This window comes from Ambystoma mexicanum, chromosome 2p (genome assembly GCF_040938575.1).
Source record: "Ambystoma mexicanum isolate Mex_15411 chromosome 2p, UKY_AmexF1_1, whole genome shotgun sequence".
NCBI lineage: Eukaryota > Metazoa > Chordata > Amphibia > Caudata > Ambystomatidae > Ambystoma > Ambystoma mexicanum.
In genome coordinates this window covers 1,403,138,996-1,403,158,389 of record NC_090923.1, presented here as the reverse complement: position 1 = coordinate 1,403,158,389, position 19,394 = coordinate 1,403,138,996, and the positions used below count along the sequence as shown (strand labels likewise).

Here is a 19,394-nt window from a genome sequence, read left to right as displayed (position 1 = left end):
TGTGTCCACCCCTGCTGGAACAGAACACTCCCGACTGAGATACCATCTCTCCACAGCCCAGCCCCAGGACCCAGTTGCCCACCCACGCCTGCCTCGGGGGTCGCCATGTCGGGGCAAACACCATCCGAGACCACTGGCGACCCCTAGCCAGAGGGGCAGAGGGCCACCAGCTTCAGTCAGAAGGAAGTTGGTGTCCTGGTGGAGCTTGTCCTGGGGCATTATGATGCCCTCTTCAGATCACCACGCGCCGACAAGGAAGGACGGGATAGGATCTGGGACGACTTTGTGGTTGCCATCAACGCGGAAGGGGTGGCAACCCGCAACATCAAGCAAGTCAAGAAGCGCTGGGAGGACTTCAGGTCCAGGACCCTCATAAAGGCCCGGCGCCTCGTGGAGGGGTGCCGGGGCAGCATGAGTACCATCCAGCTGAGGTTCCTGGAACACGTACGCCCAGCGCTCCATGCCCAGATCCTTGAGAGGCAGACCCGTCTGGAGTCGAGCGGTAAGTGGCCAAGCATTGCTGTGTGAGACAGGGAATGTTGCAGTGTGCTGGTTGTCTGATACTTGCCTGTATGTGTGACATAGGCCATGTACACGTGTGTGTGTGTGTGTGTGTGCAGGGACATCATGGTCATGCATGTGAGACCAGTAATGTGTGAAGCACACGGTTGGTGTATGTGTTTAAATGCAACCTGGGGAGCCCTATGCGGAATGGACACATGAGAGCATGCCAGTCTCTGGACATGGGTGGGGGTAAGGGATGTGTGCTGATGCCATGTACATGTATGGTGTCCATGTCTATATTTCTGACCTGCGTGTCTGTGACTTGTGAATGCCATGGATGCATGACACATGTCTGTGACAATGTTCAGAATCACTGATGCAGCCTAGTTATCCTTGCATCCACTGTGTCTGGGGTGTACGAGTCCAGCTGGATGAAAGTACGTTGAAGTGTGTGCATGTGATAGGCATGACCCATGATGCATGTGAGTCCAAAAACATTGTATGCTTCAAGAGTCCCTTGGACATGTTTGCTTATGTCCATAGCATGCGCCATGCCTGTTACTGCATGTGTTTTGCCTGCACTGACCCATGTGTTGTGGAGGGACATGATGGAAGTGATCTTTGACAGTGCCACTCATCTGCTGTTGCTTCCTGTCTAGGGGACCATTGTACAGTACCCTGATACTTGTGTTCTATGTCTCCCTCTACACAGCGCAAAGTGAAGAAGAGGGCAGAGACGGCGCTGTGGAGCTAAGCGGCGGGGATGCCCCCACGGCTGCAGCGGAAGGGGTGGGTGAGCCCCCACAGGGGCTTGCAACGGCGGAAGACGGTGTGGAGCCATCCAGGTTGGTGGTTTCCACAGAGGAGGAGGAGGCCGCTACTGAGCCGCACATGGGGCCTGGTGGGGGCATCCCTGCTGGTGCAAGTGGTGCAGTCCAGGGGCAGGAGGCAGCACAGGTCGCCGTGGAGGTGCCTGTGCATGTCACTGTCCCTGACACTGTGACTGCACCACCATGCACCAGCAGGGATGCCCCATCCCAGGCCCGCCGCAGGTAGGGGGGATGTCCATGTCATCTGACTCCCCTCCACCTGCGGACGAGGGGACCCCTGGCCGTATGGAGAAGGTCCTGATTGGTGTCGCGTTGCGCACGGCTGTCATTCTTAATGAGGTGCGTGCTTACTGGGGGGGAGCACGCACGTCATCACGAAGAGCACCGTGGCAACGTGGCCCAGTTGGGAGCGGTCATGGTCGGGGGTCTCGTACATGTGTCGGGCACTCTGGCGACCCTCTCCTCCTCTGTGGAGGCTATGCGCCAGTCGTACTCCATGCCGTCTTCCGGCCCAGATGCCACCAGGGCCCCCTGTGGACCTGCCCCGACCAATGCAGCCACCTCGGTGGGGATCCCATCCCTGCCACAGTCGGGAGTCGGAGGTGCAGCAGGGGTGGACACACCAGCAACTGGACCCCAGCAGATGGAGGATGTGACGGCATCATCGGGCATGGCACGGGCACGACAGCGTCAGTGGATTCCATCAGCCTGGATGCCGTTGTGCTGGCACAGGCAGTTGCATCGGAGGCAGCGGCAGGCTCGATGTGGGAGGCATCATGGCTCGGGGCCATCAACATCAGGGGTGCAGGCATCGGCCGGAGGGCAGGAGAACCCTGGAATTGGAGTGGCTTCCGTGTGGGAGCGGTTGGGCCAGCAGATGGGTATGGAGCGGCAGCGGGCCGAGGAGGAACGGCTCACAATGGTCAGGGCGGAGAACTCCATGCGGAGGGCGCTGAGGCGGGCTGAGTGCCTCGAGGGTCTTCGCAGGAAGTTGGAGCTGGACACTGCATTATCCCTGCGGGACCTCGGGGCCAGGGAACATGCCTGCCTCCAAGCCATTGAACAGGAGTTCGATGATGCCCTGGCCCATGACAACAACCAGTGAGCCGTCGGACTAGCCCACTGCCCTTGTAAATAGTTATGTAGTTAGTGTTAGGTTTCCTTTGCTTTTTTATTTATTTTGGACCTTTTGGACAATGGGCCACATTTTTGTATATAGTTTATTTTTATTAGGTAGTTGACTGTTGGATTTTCTTTTTTTTTTTTGGATTTACCCACGGAGCAATGGTTTTCGGTTTTGTTTTTACCTTGGATTTACTTTCTTGAACTGTGGCTTTGGGCACCTTTCCTTTGGATTATGATTTGTCGTTTTTCATTATTTTACGGACATGCTGCTTTTGGTTTTTGATTCCCATTGTCATTTGTTTATTTTTAATTCCATTTATGCTGTTTTTAATACATTTTTTTCATCAAACTTCAATCTGTAGTATTGTAACGCTCACCTGATTCCCACGGAGGCGCAGGTCTGGCTTCGAGTGATGATGCTTCTTCAATGGTGAAGCGCTGGACTCTGTAGATGGACAGGAAGGGCCCTCTACTCTGGCTTCTCCGGCTCGCAGGAATATTCCCCTGTGCGTGAAAAGGGAGTATTACCTACTGACTGAGTTATGCTCAAGCCTCCCACTCTCTTCCAACCCTCCACAATACCCTTCCACGATTCCCCGTGAAGTCTCACCTTAGGGTCAGGAAGGATGAGCTCTCCATCCTGCTTCTGATGCAGGGGCGCGTTGAAACCCAGTTACTTCACTGGATTGAGGATTGATGGGAGTTCAGGTAAGCTTGACTATTCAGGTAAGGCTCTGTAAAAGTTCTGTTGCAAGTTCAAAAGTCCAAGCTTAATAATAATGTTCATTGTCTTTTTTCAGCAAGCGCTAATGCTTATGTCTTTTTTCCCCTTAGGGGCCGGGGTTCAGAATGCCGGAGATATGGCGCCGACCCGAAGTGAAACGTGCAGTTCCAGTTCCAGTAAATGGCAGGTTAGTTCTGGATGAACGCTCGGGAACTGTCTTTGCATACGCTCATTCAATGTCTGTCTTTTTTCCCCATAGGGGCCGGGGTCCGGAAAATGCCTGGAAGCGGCAAGACCCGAAATGAAATGGGAATGACCCAACAGGTAAGTCTTATTCCCTTCCTTCTCTCACCTCTTATTCTTGTCTTTTTCTCTAGGCTCTGGGAAGTGGCTGTGTATCCGGATGATCGCTGCTGAAGATGGAGGAACCCAGGAAAGGTGAGTGAAATGCAGCGCTGCAGCGATCGTAACGAAATGCTTTTAAAAATAATGTCTTCCCTTTCAGGATCGTCGGTGATGTCTCCGTGGAGCAGATTTAGCTGGTAAGGTCTCTTGTCTCCCTTTGCAGGTGACCCAGGATGCTGACAGGCGTGGCTGAAGTCCAGATGCAGGAGCTGACACGGTGAGCGTCCAGCTGCGAGGAGCAGAACAACGCAAAGCGTGAGTTGCTGATCGGGTGTGGTTTAAATAGCTTTGGAAGAAGTTCCAAGTGTGTATCCTTCCTCCGATCAGGTATGTATCCTTCCCCGACCACACCCGGGTGGAAAGTAGTCCCACAGGTAAAGTAGTTCCATTCAGGCCTCAAGAGGGCCTGGATGTGGCAGCATGGTCTGCATCAGGTAAGTGCACATAAAAACACTTGAACACATGTCTAGCTTTATGAGCCTGGCGCCTAAGGCGCCAGGACAGAGGTCCAACATGAGCCTGGCGCCTAAGGCGCCAGGACTGCGTCCAAAGGGCCCCAGCTTGGGCCCGCTGGCACTCCCCTGGGGGAAATGATGCCTGCCTCTGGGGCTGCTGGGTCGGACCTGGCTCCTTGGAGGTAGGCATCATGACAAGTATCTCATTGGTATCATGCATATCATGATATGGGTTTTGAGATTCACTGACACCCATTGGGTGTATGTGAGGGCCATGTGTTCATTTCCAAACTTGCAATTGGGGTTCTATCATGTCATTGCCATTTCTAAGTGGGTGGATGCAATACTCGGGTGGGTGTTTGGCATTTGGAGGCTGACCATAAGGGCCAGGGATCTAGATTATGATGACATGTTGGCTGGGGGACATGTGTGGGGGCCTGCTGGCAGGTGCCCCGCAATGCTAAGGGGTGGGGGTGCAGGGGAACATGAGTGGGACATGAGTGGGGGCCTGCTGGCAGGTGCCCCGCAATGCTGAGGGGTGGGGGTGCAGGGGGACATGAGTGGGGGCCTGCTGGCAGGTGCCCCGCAATGCTGGGGGGTGGGGGTGCAGGGGGACATGAGTGGGGGCCTGCTGGCAGGTGCCCCGCAATGCTGGGGGTGCGGGTGCAAGGGGACATGAGTTGGTGAACAGTAGTGAAAGGAGACATGTGCCTTTGCTGGGGGGCATGCCCATGTTGGGTGGGCTACCTGGGCGACATGACCAGGGATGCAGGGTAGTCCCCTGTGGTGTGGGCTGCCTGCAGGGGCCGTGGAGAGTGTACAGGGAACACCTGGGTGGACCCACACTACCAAATCACATGTAGGACTCCCCGGCACCCCTGAAATACACGTACCCTGCTGAAATCGCTTGTGAAAATTCTCGCGCACCCCTGAAATACACGTACCCTGCTGAAATCGCGTGTGAAAATTCTCGCGCACCCCTGAAATACACGTACCCTGCTGAAATCGCATGTGAAAATTCTCGCGCACCTCTGAAATACACGCGCCCAGGCCAATCGCGTGTGGAACTTCTCGCGCACCTCTGGAATACACGCGCCCAGGCCAATCGCGTGTGGAACTTCTCGCGCACCCCTGAAATACACGCGCACAGGCCAATTGTGTGTGGAACTTCTCGCGCACCCCTGAAATACACGCGCACAGGCCAATAGCGTGTGGAACTTCTCGCGCACCCCTGAAATACACGCACCCAGGCCATTCGCATGTAATACTTCTCGCGCACCCCTGAAATACACGCACACGCTCCCCCAGGCCCGATCACGTGTGAAACTTCTTGCGCACCTCTGAACTACACGCGCCCAGGCCAATCGCGTGTGGAACTTCTCGCGCACCCCTGAAATACACGCACACGCGATCGCGTGTGGAACTTCTCGCGCACCTCTGGAATACAGGCGCCCAGGCCAATCGCATGTCGAACTTCTCGCGCACCTCTGGAATACAGGCGCCCAGGCCAATCGCGCGTGGAACTTCTCGCGCATTCTTGAAATACACGCACCCAGGCCATTCGCGTGTAATACTTCTCGCGCACCCCTGAAATACACGCACACGCTCCCCCAGGCCCGATCGCGTGTGGAACTTCTCGCGTACCCCTGAAATACACGCACCCAGGCCATTCGCATGTGGAACTTCTCGCGCACCTCTGGAATACACGCGCCCAGGCCAATCGCGTGTGGAACTTCTCGCGCACCCCTGAAATACACACACCCAGCCCGTTCGCGTGTGAAACTTTTCGCGCACCTCTGAAATACACGCACACGCTCCCCCAGGCCAGATCGCGTGTGAAACTTCTCGCGCACGCGTGTTCCCGAAACCCGTAATACACGTTCCCATCTTTGCGTTTGCTGTTTGCCAGTCCGGTAAACTGGTCCAGGGTTGGCGCAGCCCTTTGCGATGGTTTTGCGATCTTGATGGCTTTTCCATGCGCGAGGGCGTTCTTGGGGGCGTAACTGGCGCTGCTGCAGGGTCGCTGCGCCACGTCTGCTTTTGGAGGCGAGAATCCATGAATACGCTGTGCGCGGAAATTATTTTATCGCACGCGGCTGGCGCAGACATTCGCACGGGCACGCTGTGCGCCAGCCGCGTGCGACACTTTTGTGCAAATTTCCATGAATTACCCTGTGACTCTGAACTGCATATATAGCGTCTTGATTTTTGATCAGGAAATTGCAGTAGATAAGATTGCAGTTCGCCATAGGCTCTTACTTCAGTTGGAACTTCACTCAATAGTCGGGCTCTCTGTTCACATATTAGTCATCAGTCTGATCTCCATATTTTTTTTTTGTTTGTTTTGCTAACTCAGGATTGTCTGATAATGTTGAGACAAGGATATCATTCTCCTTCGAGGCATTGCTTACCCCACCTGGAAAAGACTGTATACTCATTCTCTTTGTCGGGGTTATGTAGTATTTTGAACTGCGGCGCAGGAGTAGTTGCTATGGTTTTCCTAAAACGATTTAGTAAGTTCCAGCACACTCTGGCGTGGATTAATATTAAGCCCAATTCGTACATGATACACGCAGTTGGGGATCCTTTGGTTAGTTGTAATACTCTAACCCAGAAGATATTTTCCAGAGTTTTCCACAGTTCGTGTGAACAACCGAAGGCGCTTTCTGCGCCGTAAATTAGGGCCGGAACCACTTTTTGAAGGTAAAAAGCTACCGTGGGCTTTAAGGAGAATTTCCCGTATTTTTTTATTAATGACTGAGGCTTGGCATGCCAATTGTAGGCATTTAGTTTTCGTTATTTCTGCCCAAGGTGCATCATTTACGTTAGAGCTTTTCTGCTGCATGCCCAAGTATTTGATGTTGGAGGTGGTATTCAGACTTGATTTTTCGGGCTACCACACATTTTTCCTGTGCTTGTTTTTTTTCCGTCATCAAATTTTGAAGGATCGGTATTTTGCACTTCTGTTTGTTAATGTGCAGTCCATTATTTGACACGTATGTTTCGAGAGTATCAAGTTTACGTTGTTACCCAATAGGCATCATGTCCAAGAGTATTAAGTCGACGGCATAGATAAGCCAGCTGACATGTGACCTGTGAATCCTGGGAGGAAAAGTAGGCACTTCACTAAGTGTTTCGCCAATATCTGATAAAAGGTTGAAAATAATGGCTGCCAATGGGCAGCCTTGTTTCACGCCTTTAAAGGTGTTTATTGCAGCAGATAGTGTCCCGCTGCGGTCCAACCTGATTTTGATGTTGGTGTTAGTGTGAAGTTCCCCGATGGCCTCGATAAGGCTTGGGGGATAGTTCCAAGCACTTAATTTTTTTCACAGGATTTCACGGTCTACACTCAAAGGCGTGAGAAAAGTCTATCACTGCTAGATAGACTTTAGTGTTGGTTCTAATGGCTTCCATCTTGAACAGGTTCAGAAGTAAGATGTTGAGGCCGCAGCTTACACCTCTCACACATCCGGCTTGTCTTGTGTCCACGTGATTACTTTCGATTGACCACTTGAGCAACATTTGTTGTAGTTGGGTCGCGTAAATCTTGCCTAAGACATCAAGAAGGGCAATGGGCCTGTAGTCTTTCGGGTTGGCCCGATTGCCCTTTTTAAAGATGGCGACGATGATTGCACTTTCCAACGAGGAAGGGGTGGCGCATTTAGTTGTTATTCTTTCAAATAAGTTTGTGCACAAATCTGCCCATGCCTCAGAGTTGCGCTTGATGGTATAGTTGGTAAACCCATCGGGTCCCGGGACTGTCGGCGTCCTCGCTTTCTTTATTGAGCAAAAGATGTTAGCTCGATCAAACTCTAGATCCCAATGATCAAGTTTGTAAGCTCGCCAGTCGTTGGAACTCTCATTCTTGTTGAAAATAGCAGTGTAATATTCCACCCAAGACACTTCTGAGACCATGGGGCGCCTGAAGCGCATCTTGAGGTGCAAACTTGTTGTTAATTAGCCTCCAGAAATCTGCAGAGTTTTTGTTCGCCATCTTGGCCAGCATTTCCTCAGTCATTTTGGAGTAAGACTGCATTGTGAGCCTTACACCAATTTTTGTATTTGTTTGGCATGTTTCTTTAGTGCGAGATAAACTCCAGTGTCCGCTGTCGGAATGTTTCTCATCTCACATCACATTGTTCGTTTCCTCTGTTGTACTTGAAGGTCGTGTTTGTGAACAAACTTCTGCTGTTTCAGGCCCTGTTTGTTCTGAAAACTGCATTAACAGGTATTGATATTCAATCACACCTGTTTCGTACTGGAGCCTGGTGACAATGTTGTTCACATCTTCGTCTTTGAATTCGAGTCTTATTCGGCCAGCGCAAAAAGACACAGGACGCGTCCACGTTGATTGGGCTGACATTCTTGAGGACTTATAGCTCAACTTTACCATGTCATGGTCTCTGTGTTCCATTCTTGTGACCTCTAGCTGAGTGGCTCTAGTATGGACTGATTCTGAGACAAAGATGTAATCGAGAATTGAGCATTGGTCACATCTTCTCCATGTTCGATTCGCTGGAATGTCACCTTCCAGGTTTCCATTTAACATTGCCATCTTTCTGGAATCCATTTCAAGGCCCCATTTAAGGGCGGCCTGGTCTTGAACATAGGCTCCTTTTTTTTGTTGAGTTTTTGCGATTGTCATGGCTCACACAGTCGATGTTCAGGTCGCCACAAATGATTAGTTCCGCAGAGCTACAATCCTCGAGCAGTTCTTCTACTATTGTGGTGACCTGGTCAATGAAGGCCGAGGATCCAAAGGCAGCATGGTTCCAATATAAGTTGATATACACAATCTCAGGATCGCCTCTAACCAATCGTGATGTTGCGACCCTAGCAGCCTGAATATATGGCGAGATGTTAGCAGATTCAAGTATTCTAAATCCAGAGGATTTCCTTACAGCAATCAGTAACCCGGCCGTGGGTCTTCCTTTGAGGTGTTCTGAGGCTGGGTTTATGACTAGCTCAAAGTCTTGTAAGCTGGGACATTCCGTTAGCCAGGTTTCCTGTAAACAGACCAGGTCGAGGTCATGTAGCCATGGTGTTTGAAACAGATGGATAAAGCCTCTTGTGTTCCAAGATCCTAAAGTAAATACAGGCTGATCGACAGATTCTTGGCATTATTTTGCAGATCTATTGTTTAGCGCTGACGCAATTCCGTCCCGGTGGTTCTGTTTATTTGATGATTCTGGGTGTGTTGCAATGTTGCACGTGTTGGACGAAGATCCACCTAGACCCTCAATGGTTATTTTTATTTGATCACCGACCATGGCTTTGGGAGTTGCTTCTTTTTTTTTTTTTTGTGTTCATGTCCACGGGTGCCTGCGATAAATTGATTGCATTAGGTGGGGACTTATGTGTAAGTCGCCACCAGGGGTTCTTCGCAAAGACTTTTATTGGAGTTTGGACTGTGAGTAGCTCTTGAGAGTTCCTTCGGTACCTTGTAGATGTCAAAACCAAGGGACAGCAGGACAGGTCCTGCTTCTAGCAGGATGACGCTAATTATTTTGGAGTCTGTGTAGAATCACTTTGTCGTTTCTAGTTTCGTTGTAGAATTCCACAAGTTTCAGGTCATCTGAATCGATGGCCCTCAAACAGTGGATGAAACAGCCGTGTCACGATTTGTTGGTTTAGAATGAACTCATCAAGAGTTTTCTACTCGTTCCAGAATCAGTTTGAAATAAGCATTGTCTTTTGTAGCACCACTTGTGTAGTTGGAGCTGGTCCTTTGTGACCGATGCTTGCCCTCTGTTTTGTGCACAAGTAATCGGCTATTAGCCAGGGCTTGTGGCCTGTGCTGGGATTTTTGTATCTCCTCGGGGCTGCACTGCGTGCCAGGCCAGTTATTCAGTATACAACTTCTTAGGGTAGATATAATGACCGGCATGGCTAGTTTTTCCCTTTTTTCTTCCAATGTCAGAAAGGGAGAACTGGCTCTTTCTCGCTGACGACGAGACAGGTTGGTTGGACTAACGTGCAAATTCTTGGCCGTCTATTTTTGTCGGGTACCCGTAGAGCCTCAACAGCAACCATCTTTGGAGGGTCGACCGCGGGTAAATCCTTGGGTTCCTACGCAGGAGTTGGCTCGTGTGTTGCAGCTATGTCCTCGTCCTCATAGGTAGACAGATTGGTCAGGTCGATTGAGTCTTCTTTGGCACCAACCGTTTCAGTAGATGCGCCATTTTGTGTGTCCTAGTCGTAAGCCAAACTTTTTTTTAAGTTGCATGTCTCCTTCGTCAGATTGTTGGTATTGACAGTTACATTGACTGTTTTTATGTTGCGTAGACATTTTCTTGAATTGTTTCCACGCCTCGCTTTATTTGGTTGATTTATTGATTTATTTATTTTTGTCATCACGCCACTTTGGGAAGGCTTTGACAATACCTTTTTTTGTCTAAGCTAAGGTTGCCTTTGAAAATATCAAACGGACCAGGCCGCTTCTTTTCACCATTGTCAACAGACCTGGGCGGTTCGGAGCCATATCCCGTAACTGGTTGCACTGACGACATTTGAGGTTGAAGTTGAAGCAATTTGTGGATTCTGAAGAGCTATGTTGCTGGTTGAGAGACTATTTACTAATGCCTCAGTTAATGAGGTTGAGTCAGGGATTGTTTGCTTGTCGACTGCCCTTGAGTGAATTTGTGATGATATAGGGACTTGAAAGTTCTTTTCAGTAGTGCCAGGTGCTGTATTCAGGCCTCTCGGGTCATCGTTGCATTGTTCATTTACAAGTGCAGCAGGGGGTACCAGATAATGAGTTTGAGCCAGGGGCAGTCTTCCACAACTGGGTCACGTCTGAGCCAATAATTTCTTTTATTACGTTAACAGAATCAAGTGAGACATTTCCCACTGCTTGATGGACAATGTTTGTTGAATGTACTTGGTGAACAGGTTCTACGCACTTTTTCCTAAAGAAGCCCAGTGCCTTTTTTGCCACCTTGGCTAATAGTTTTTTTTCGGCATTGTTGTTTTTTGTTTGATCTGTGATTGTGTTTAATGTTAACTCAATTTTGTTACTTAAAGTATGTTGATCGTCCTTTAGGTAGATGCTATTGTTCTCAATGTCGAAGTTTTGTGTTGAGTACTGCAATGAAAGTGTAGAGGGTTTGATATTCTCGATGTGTTCATACTATTTGGTAAACGGCGCAATTGTTATGGCCATGGAGGCCATAATTGTAGATCTCTTGTCCAGTTAGCATTGCCCTTACTCATTGTTTCCTTGGTCACTCCTCTTGACCTCTGCCGCTGGTAGTATTTAGATTTCCTGATTTTTGGATAGGGGGTTCCATCAACAAGGAGTCGGCTGAAGAGCAGTCCGATGATGACGTTGGTCTTACAAGAGACCTCAAGCTCCTCGCACCATACTCTGTAGTTGGAGACACCCTAGTGTTTCCAAGACCACTCTTCTTGACTTGGTTGTCCAATTTGGATTTCTTTCTCTGGGAGCATCTCTGGCTAAAAGAGCTGCTTTCCATAGATCTTCTACGTTTAGCAGAACCCTCCATTCTTGTGAAGGGTATCAGGGGGCACCCTTGAATTACAGATTGTCAGTTTCTTTTAGAAAGTTTTGATTCCCAGTTCCCTGTGCTTTGTTTTCCATGTTTTTCTGAAGTAGATCCTTATTAATCCGCGTTAGATCAAGCAGTAGCTTGTTCACGACGTCCATGGAATTGCGTCTATTTTCAGTGATGTAAGGGACCTGTTGGGTACCTTTTTGTTTTGTTGGACTGAAAGTTCTGCACAATCGTGTCGTGAGATGAGGCGAAAACTTCCTCTTCTGTTTGCTCGAACTGCGCATTGGCACCAAAAGGCTCAGCCACACAGCCCATAAAACTCGCGCTAGCACATCGACCGCCTCGGCAATACATCATCCGAAGGGCAGGGCGTGGGCTTCTCGTAAGGCTGAGTCGGTAGGCACATAGGTCCATAAAAGCCGCATGGCAGTAATTTGTATGCCTGCCAAGCCAACACCCGCAGCAGGGCGATTACAAGTGGCCGTGGCAAATGGCGTGACAAATTGCAAGAAGGAGGAAACTTGAATGGGGGGGTCAATACCGGAATGCCCACCGACGGTAAAGTGCCTAACTCCTCCCTCGCCCTGGGCCATCGGTTGTTGTAAGGCTGAATGATAGGAATGTTCAGAGAGATCAGAGTCGCACAGAGGTCCGCCTTCTCGCGTGTCCTCGTTAAGGTAGCAGGGAGGCAAGCAAGGTACGTTATCAAGCAACAGGGGAGATAGGTGAGGTAAAAACATCTTGGGCACACCACATGTGGTGGAACTTGCATGACTTAAAGTGCACACATGCTGTCCAATGGCGATGATTCCTCCACAGATTGCAGCTGGGCACGCATCTTTGAGAACAATGTTTTCAGTCCTTCTTGTGGGGCAGGGGGCGCTCATGTTTGCAGAACGTGACAGCTGTGTGCAGTAAGGAAGAGGGAGACCGCAGGCCACACAGGCTGCCTCACACTCCTCAGACTCTGCCAGACTCCGCGCCTACTCGCGGGGGGGAAAGAGTTTTTGAAGAGTTAGGACCTGCAGTGTAGCAATGTAGAAAAAGAAAGCCGACCAAAGCAAGTCAGCACACCGCCTCCAACACCTCCTCAGACTCTGCCAGACTCTGCCTGCATTTTAAGAAATCTTGTTTTTATTCGCCCTACTCATAAGGCACCATCAAATAGTCGCAGTGTCTCATTTTTTTCTGTCTCATGTCTTTCCCTGGAGAAGGCATATTCATATTCCTGTACTTTCGTGCCCCAGGACTCTCCTTCACAGCCCAGAGCTTTTATTCCTTCCCACGTTGCCCTGCCACTTGCCCCTCAGCATCATTTGTGACTCTCCTTACTTGTCTTGGACGTGTGAGAGCACATGATTTGCTTCCTCACCATTCTTCTTCCTATAATTCTCTCTATTGTGTTTGAATGTCAATGCAAATGGGAGGTTCCACCTGTATGATTCCTTGGGATGTTAACCATGCCTTCAGCTGCCCGCGTTTTCTCTTGTAAGTCCCAATCAAGAAAAATCCTGGAAGATTCTCACTTTGGATCCCTTGAACTCTTATTTCCTATTTTTCTTGCTTTCAACAGGATTTAAATGTTTTCCTTATATCAATGGCATTTCATTACTATTGATCTGGACATCTTTGCCAAGCCCCCTCTTCCGTGGGCTAATTCTATGCTGATCTCTTTCCCAACCACATCCCTTTACTTTGAGTTCCACATCTATCCTTTAGCCCTAAGATTCTGAAATAGTTTATTCTTTCGCTATTTTCCATGTTGTCCACTCCTAATCTCATTTAGTCTTCCCTCGTTTCCAAGTCCTGCAGTGAAGTCTCAAATTTCATTTCCACAATCTCTGCCGACAGTTGGTGGTTTTCGTGGCCCTCCAATCTGTCTTCTACCTTTTCAACTCTTCCACTGAGTTCTGAAACAGACTGCTGAATATCCTACCAGCGGGAACGGATCTCCGGCAGAATGTTGATTATATCCTCCTTGTTCACCCCAGTGAACTTCTCTTCCTCATCTCAAACCTTTTGTCAAGTTTTTCCATTGTATGCGTCCCATCGATTCTATGGTACTTTTTGAAGTGTCTCAATAGCATGTTGCATGGGGCACGTGACCACAGCCCTCCTCGTACCAGCTGGGTTGCCTCGCGCCTCAAGGTTGTTTTTCAGGGGTGGCTTTATTTCTGCTGAGGCACTATTCAGGAGGAAGTGACCTTTTTCCCCCATCAGTTGCGATTCTGGTGAGCCCTCAATTAACCACTACCCCCCCACTCCCTTTATGCCTTTGTCCTTTCCACTTCCACTCACCTCGGTCTCCTGTGAAGGAGGGGGTTTTGGGACCACCTCTGTCGTTTAGTACCTGGCGCTGCTCTGTTCGGGGGCAACTTCTATGTTCTGGTGGATACCACTGTGTGTGTGGGCCTCTGTTTCATTGTGTTCATACTCTAGAGGCCTCTATTTCCTCCATTTCAGCATTCCTTCTTCACCCCCCCTACATGTGCTTCACTCTGGTGGCATGTAGGTCCCCACTGTCTAAACTCTAATCTTGCCTCGCTTTCCCTCCAACTCTTATGGGCGGATTGGTATGTTGGGACTTCTCCAGCACTGCTGGCCCACCTGCGTGACTCCCTATCGAATCTCTAAGGCTGCCTCCTCGTGCATTAGGTGGTTCTTCCCCTGCAACCCCTGCCTCCCTGTTGCGGCACCCCTTTGTGTAATGGTCGTGCTACCTACCCAGGGGGCGCCCAGTCTCTCGACAGCAGGACCCTGTGCTGTCTCTGTCGTGAATCTCAGCAGTGATTCTACCAGGTCTGTTGCGTCTTTGAGGCCTCCCGCTCCCAACCATGGTGCGTCTGCTCAATGCTCACCTTCTCCTCCTACCTCCACCTGTGTATGGGCCTGTTCCTCCAGTGATTCCCAGCCACCTCCTACTTATGATGATTGAAAGCCCTGTTCGGGATGGTGTGCCTGTGCCATGTTTAATTTGCCAGTCCCTTCGGCTCTGCCCGCTTTCCTCCTTTCAGTCCGTTTCGCCGGTTACAGCTTCTCCTTTCGGCCACCTCTTTATTTAACTTTCTCTGAGTGTCTGGGGGTATTTCTGCATTTACTTCAGTATATCTTTGGGGGATATCTGCTCATTGTGCATTCCAACAGCTGAAGGTTATGGGTTACTACTCTTGGCCCATGCCCCCTATCGATCTTAGGAAAACCTTTTAACCACATGTTCACCCTTGCTTTTCATGGCATAGAGAGGCAGCACAGCGTTAAAATGCCACGTGCAGCTCCAGGCTCTACAATAGATGTATGGGGCATGCCCTGTCGGCTGTGTTGAAACCTGTTACTCTAGTTGAATGAAAGGTGCTGGGAAGAGGAGAATGCGGGAAACGATGCATCCTCAATTGTTTACAATATTTATTATGAAAACTGTTGAGGGGATAAACAATGCCCTTTAAGTGACCATTATTTAGCTATTGAAATTGATCCACTTTAGGAATGTAGCTCAAGTGTGATATGGACAGAGGGTGAACTTAATTTGAGAAAGTGTGGTGGCTGGCACAGCACACAAATTAAAAATCGTTGTCCCCGAAAACAATATCTTTGTTATAAATGGCATTACATGAGTGCAACTTCTCTAACTTTGTTTACTATGCTACGAATCTTCAAAAAAGAATCATCCCTTGTACCATCTTTAGAGAAGGGTTGGCAATATATCACTGTGACAAATATCTTATTGTTTCAGAAGCAGTGACTATACCAGAAATGCCTTTCTTTAATGAGCTGTCCAGCGACCCACTATTTACCGGCACAACTGGCGGAATACCTCCACAACTTCTCGGAGAAACTGCAGGTACTGTAAGCACTTTACTGTCAGAACATTTGGGCTATTTTTAAATAGGACTCCTGGTTCTCAGATACAATGCTCATTACCAGGCACACCTCTATGCAGTATCTTGGCATAGTATGTATTCATCAACTCTTTTGACCACTCCTCTTAACTCATAAATATGTACCCATCCCTCGGTGTTAAGCAGAGTCCTGTACAGTGCCCTTAGAGACCACTACACACAATTAACACTACAAGTGGTAATACAAGTTCACCTTTGGTACAAGCCTGTACAACTATGTTAAGGTGGTAGCAGTAGCGGAGCAGCCAGGCTTATCTCAAGAGTATATGAGCCGTAGCAGAGATTACACAAAGGACCACAATTACTGTGACTCAAGCAAACACTGACGCAAGGTTTCTGGTAAAACAATATAAGTACATTTATTTTTAAACCATCTGTTATAAAACACTTCACTTCTATAGATTGGAAACCACACGTAAAATACACCATACACAACCAATTCCTCTTGTGCCAGAAAATTCAAGGTAAGTACATTAGGATTTGACAGACCGTGTTGCGATACTAACGCGTACCCGCGGATAGAAATGCTCATGAAGTTAAAACACACTTTGTACTTAAAAATTTAAAACAAGGGAAAAGTGAATAAAAATCAAAGGCAATACTTTTTCAAGGCAAGGGGACTAGATGACAAGTTCAAAGATACAAATCAAAGTCAATAGGCCTGCGCCAGTGTCAATGGAGCAGATGCTCAGTTGCCGAGGACCACACGTTGAACAGTTCGAGATTCAAGATGCCGAGAGTTCGTAAAGATTGTCAAATGGAAGGAAAAGTTATAAGAAGGAGGGAAGAAAGAACAATCTTCGTGGAGGAAAAGGATTCACCCCGATTCCGGCTGGTCAGACGGAGAGAAAGACCAAGTGTGCACAGTACCTTATTCCGTTGGAGAAAAGCTGGTGCCACGACAGTTGTTCCTGCAGACTCACGGTTCCTGCGGCTTCAGTTGTGGGGACAAGGACTATGGCTGGAGTGATCTGCACTACCCAGGGATGAGGCCAGCAGCAGCGAGAAAGACAACGATGAATAAAAGGTGCGCTCCTTTAAATCAGGAAAGGGCTCTTCTGATGGCTATCCGGACCACTACAGCACAGCAGTGATTTCGACCCAGGCGAGGATTCTCTGACTGAAGAAAAGACGAGCTGGTTGATCCCACGAGGCTCAAGGGGAAGAAAACTCCGGACTGGATCTTCTCTTAGTCGTTGAAGGGGTAGATGGCTCAGGACTGCAGCAGGGCTTCACCAGGACTTGGGGTTGCAGCAGCTGTCTTCTTCTCCGCTTCTCTTTGGTGCCTTGTAGCTCCAGAGGCGACTCTGCCTTCTAGCTTAAGAGTCCTGCCTTTTATGCCAAAATCCCCCATTCACACAGCCTGGCTGTCAATCACTCAGCAGGGGGGTTGTCCAGCCCGTCCAACCACCTCAGCCAATCAATACAAAGGGCAACTTGGGTCTCCAAGGAGACCCTATGCAGGGGGTGACTACACCCCTCCCTCACATTCAGCCCACCTAGACGCCAAAGGAGGGCTTCTGGTCGGAAGCCTGCCAAAGGTCGGCGAACAAAGGAGGCAAACCTGGTTTGCCGCGCAAAGAAAGTCGCAAGAAGGATGTTAACAAAATGAAATGACGATTAAACCCAACCGGAGCCGAAATAAAAAGTATTTGGGCTAGCCGGTTTAAAGTCCGAGGCTACTAAAATAGCCAAAGGAAAATGAGGGTAGATGCCACTGCCACCAGCCAAGTCTTAATGTTAAGGGAGCAAAACAATGCTCCAAGAGGTACAGATAAAAAGGGCTAAGAATTAACCCTTTCCAATACTCCATATGAGATGGGGTGTACTGGATCTGTGGTTAAATGACTATGTAAAGTTAATGGCAACTTTACCCTTTTCTGGGGGACAGTAGTCAGCCCCAGAAATTGAGTCCTGTGTCACTGCACTGAAGGTGCTGCGTAACCCACACAATTGTGGGGCTACTGAAGTGGTGTACTGCAGAGTCCACAATCACAAAAACAGATGAAATGCACATGGCAAAACACAGGTAAGAGTGGGGGAAAAGCTCACACTCTTACCAAGTGGAAGAATAAACTCCAGAAATCCAGCAAAGCTGCTGAGTGACTCACTAGGTAAGGAAAAGTAGCCATAGAATGAGAATTCTCCCTAATACTCTAGTACTGCCTCTGTGGATGACTTTTTCTAATGTTAGTACTTTTTCCTAGTTTTCTTTGTTACTTGGCTGTGTGAATATATGTTTTAGTACCTTTTAAAAATGGCACAATAAATGTATTACCATTATTTGAATGGAGAGGTTGGAATGGATGGGGAGGCGTTGCAGGTGTTCCCATAAATTATTAGTCTTTTAGTTCTTGGACTGTCATTTGACCTACTGATTTACCTCGACTTCTGTCTGTGCTTCTATTCACAGATAAGAAATAATATAAGTAGTGTTCATGTCCTATGACTGGTAAGGGAGAAGTAAGAATGGTTGTAGCAGGACGAGTGCAACCACACCACCCCTCAAGTCTTTAATAAGAGAGCACACATTCAAACTCCTGCCACTGCTGCTTCTAACAACACGGCGAAACTCTCTCAAATCTGCAAGGAACTGGCCAGTCCTGTTGCAGTCTCTTCCTCTCCTGTTCCCTCCCAGGCCCTCTGTATGGTTCGGGACTCTCATTTCTCTGATAAAACTCGGGACATCAGGCCCTCTATCTCCTCTTCCCCTCCCTCATCCTCTCTCGGCCCCCCTTCTGCCATCTCTCCCTCTCTTCCATTCTCCTCTGTGTCTGACAACACCTGACGAGGTTTCTAGACAGGTCTGATCTAAAAGTGTTGTCCACACAGGTTCTCCCCTGGTCCTCCAGAACCATCAAGGACCATATTGACACCCTCGCGCCAGCCTTGCTGATTTCTGTAATCACGTTTTCTCCACTGGAACTTCCCCCTATCCCTTTTGAGCACTCCCTTGTGCACCCCTCCTCAAGAAGCCGTCTTCGTTCCTGCGTGGTGGGAAAACTATTGCTCAATCTCCATCATCCCTTTCCTGGGTAAACTCTTGGAAAAGCTGGCTATCTCCCAGCTTACTCTCCACACTGAATCTGTTGGTTGTCTCAATGACCATCAGTCTAGCTACAGAGCTGCCAAAGGCACAAAACTGCTCGCCTGAACACCCGTGAAGATCTGCTCTCTAACCTTGATTCCAGCATTCCTTCTGTCCTCATCCTCATTGATCTTTCCTCTGCTTACGACACAGTCAACCACGCCATCCTGATCATTCGATTCCGTGAGAACCTGGGCATCACGGATCAGGCCATGGAGTGGCTGATGTAAGGAAACCATGGTATCAACAGTAAGACACACAAGCGACCACAGTTCAAGGGTGTTCATTGAACTTCAAAAAGGGTTTGAAAAACACCTATCCAATCCTAAATCTACAGATAGGAGCAAGGTATGACCATCAAATAATAAGGCAGTCGTAGTAGTGTCTTGTCAAAATAAAAGGGCCTATACTAATAAACCTATTGCCAATCCTCATCTCTAAATACAAATGGTGTGGGAAACAATGTTACATAAAAGAAAGAAGTGTTTAAGAAATGAGATGTCCGGATGTTCAGGCTGTTGGCCTTCCTTCCCCATGTTTTCAGTAGGGGGCAAGGCGGTACACTCGAGCTTCGCACAGTCTCTGGCTTCTCTAGCACAAGGGTGCAGTTCAAACATTAGCACCAGGGCCTTCTATGCCCAAGTCTATTTGCCTTTCAAAGTCTCTTCTTTCTGAGGGCCTGATGCGACAAACAAACAAGTTCCTTTCCTCTTAGGTTTTCACACGTACTCAATTTCTCAGGTGATCCACCTCGGGATCCTCCTCAGCTGGGGTCAGATCCCATTTCGACACAATGTTCAACTTTTAGGGTGTATTCCTGTGCACCCTGGATCCCCCTCAGCTGGGCTCAGAT

At 48.8% G+C, this 19,394-nt stretch overlaps 1 protein-coding gene across 30 annotated transcripts in view; it reads left to right on the top strand.

The window, feature by feature from the left end:
• MAP4 (microtubule associated protein 4) overlaps nt 1-19,394 on the top strand; it is a 2,534,981-nt gene that overhangs the window by 751,438 nt on the left and 1,764,149 nt on the right. For 24 of the 30 annotated variants that reach the window (XM_069645850.1, XM_069645857.1, XM_069645863.1 and 21 more), the window contains one exon: nt 15,288-15,395. The exons of 3 other annotated variants lie outside the window; for them this stretch is intronic. In XM_069645850.1, coding sequence (XP_069501951.1) covers nt 15,288-15,395 — 108 coding nt within the window. The remainder of the gene's footprint in view (nt 1-15,287; nt 15,396-19,394) is intronic. 3 more of the 30 variants (XM_069645864.1, XM_069645861.1, XM_069645852.1) reach the window with 1 other exon arrangement.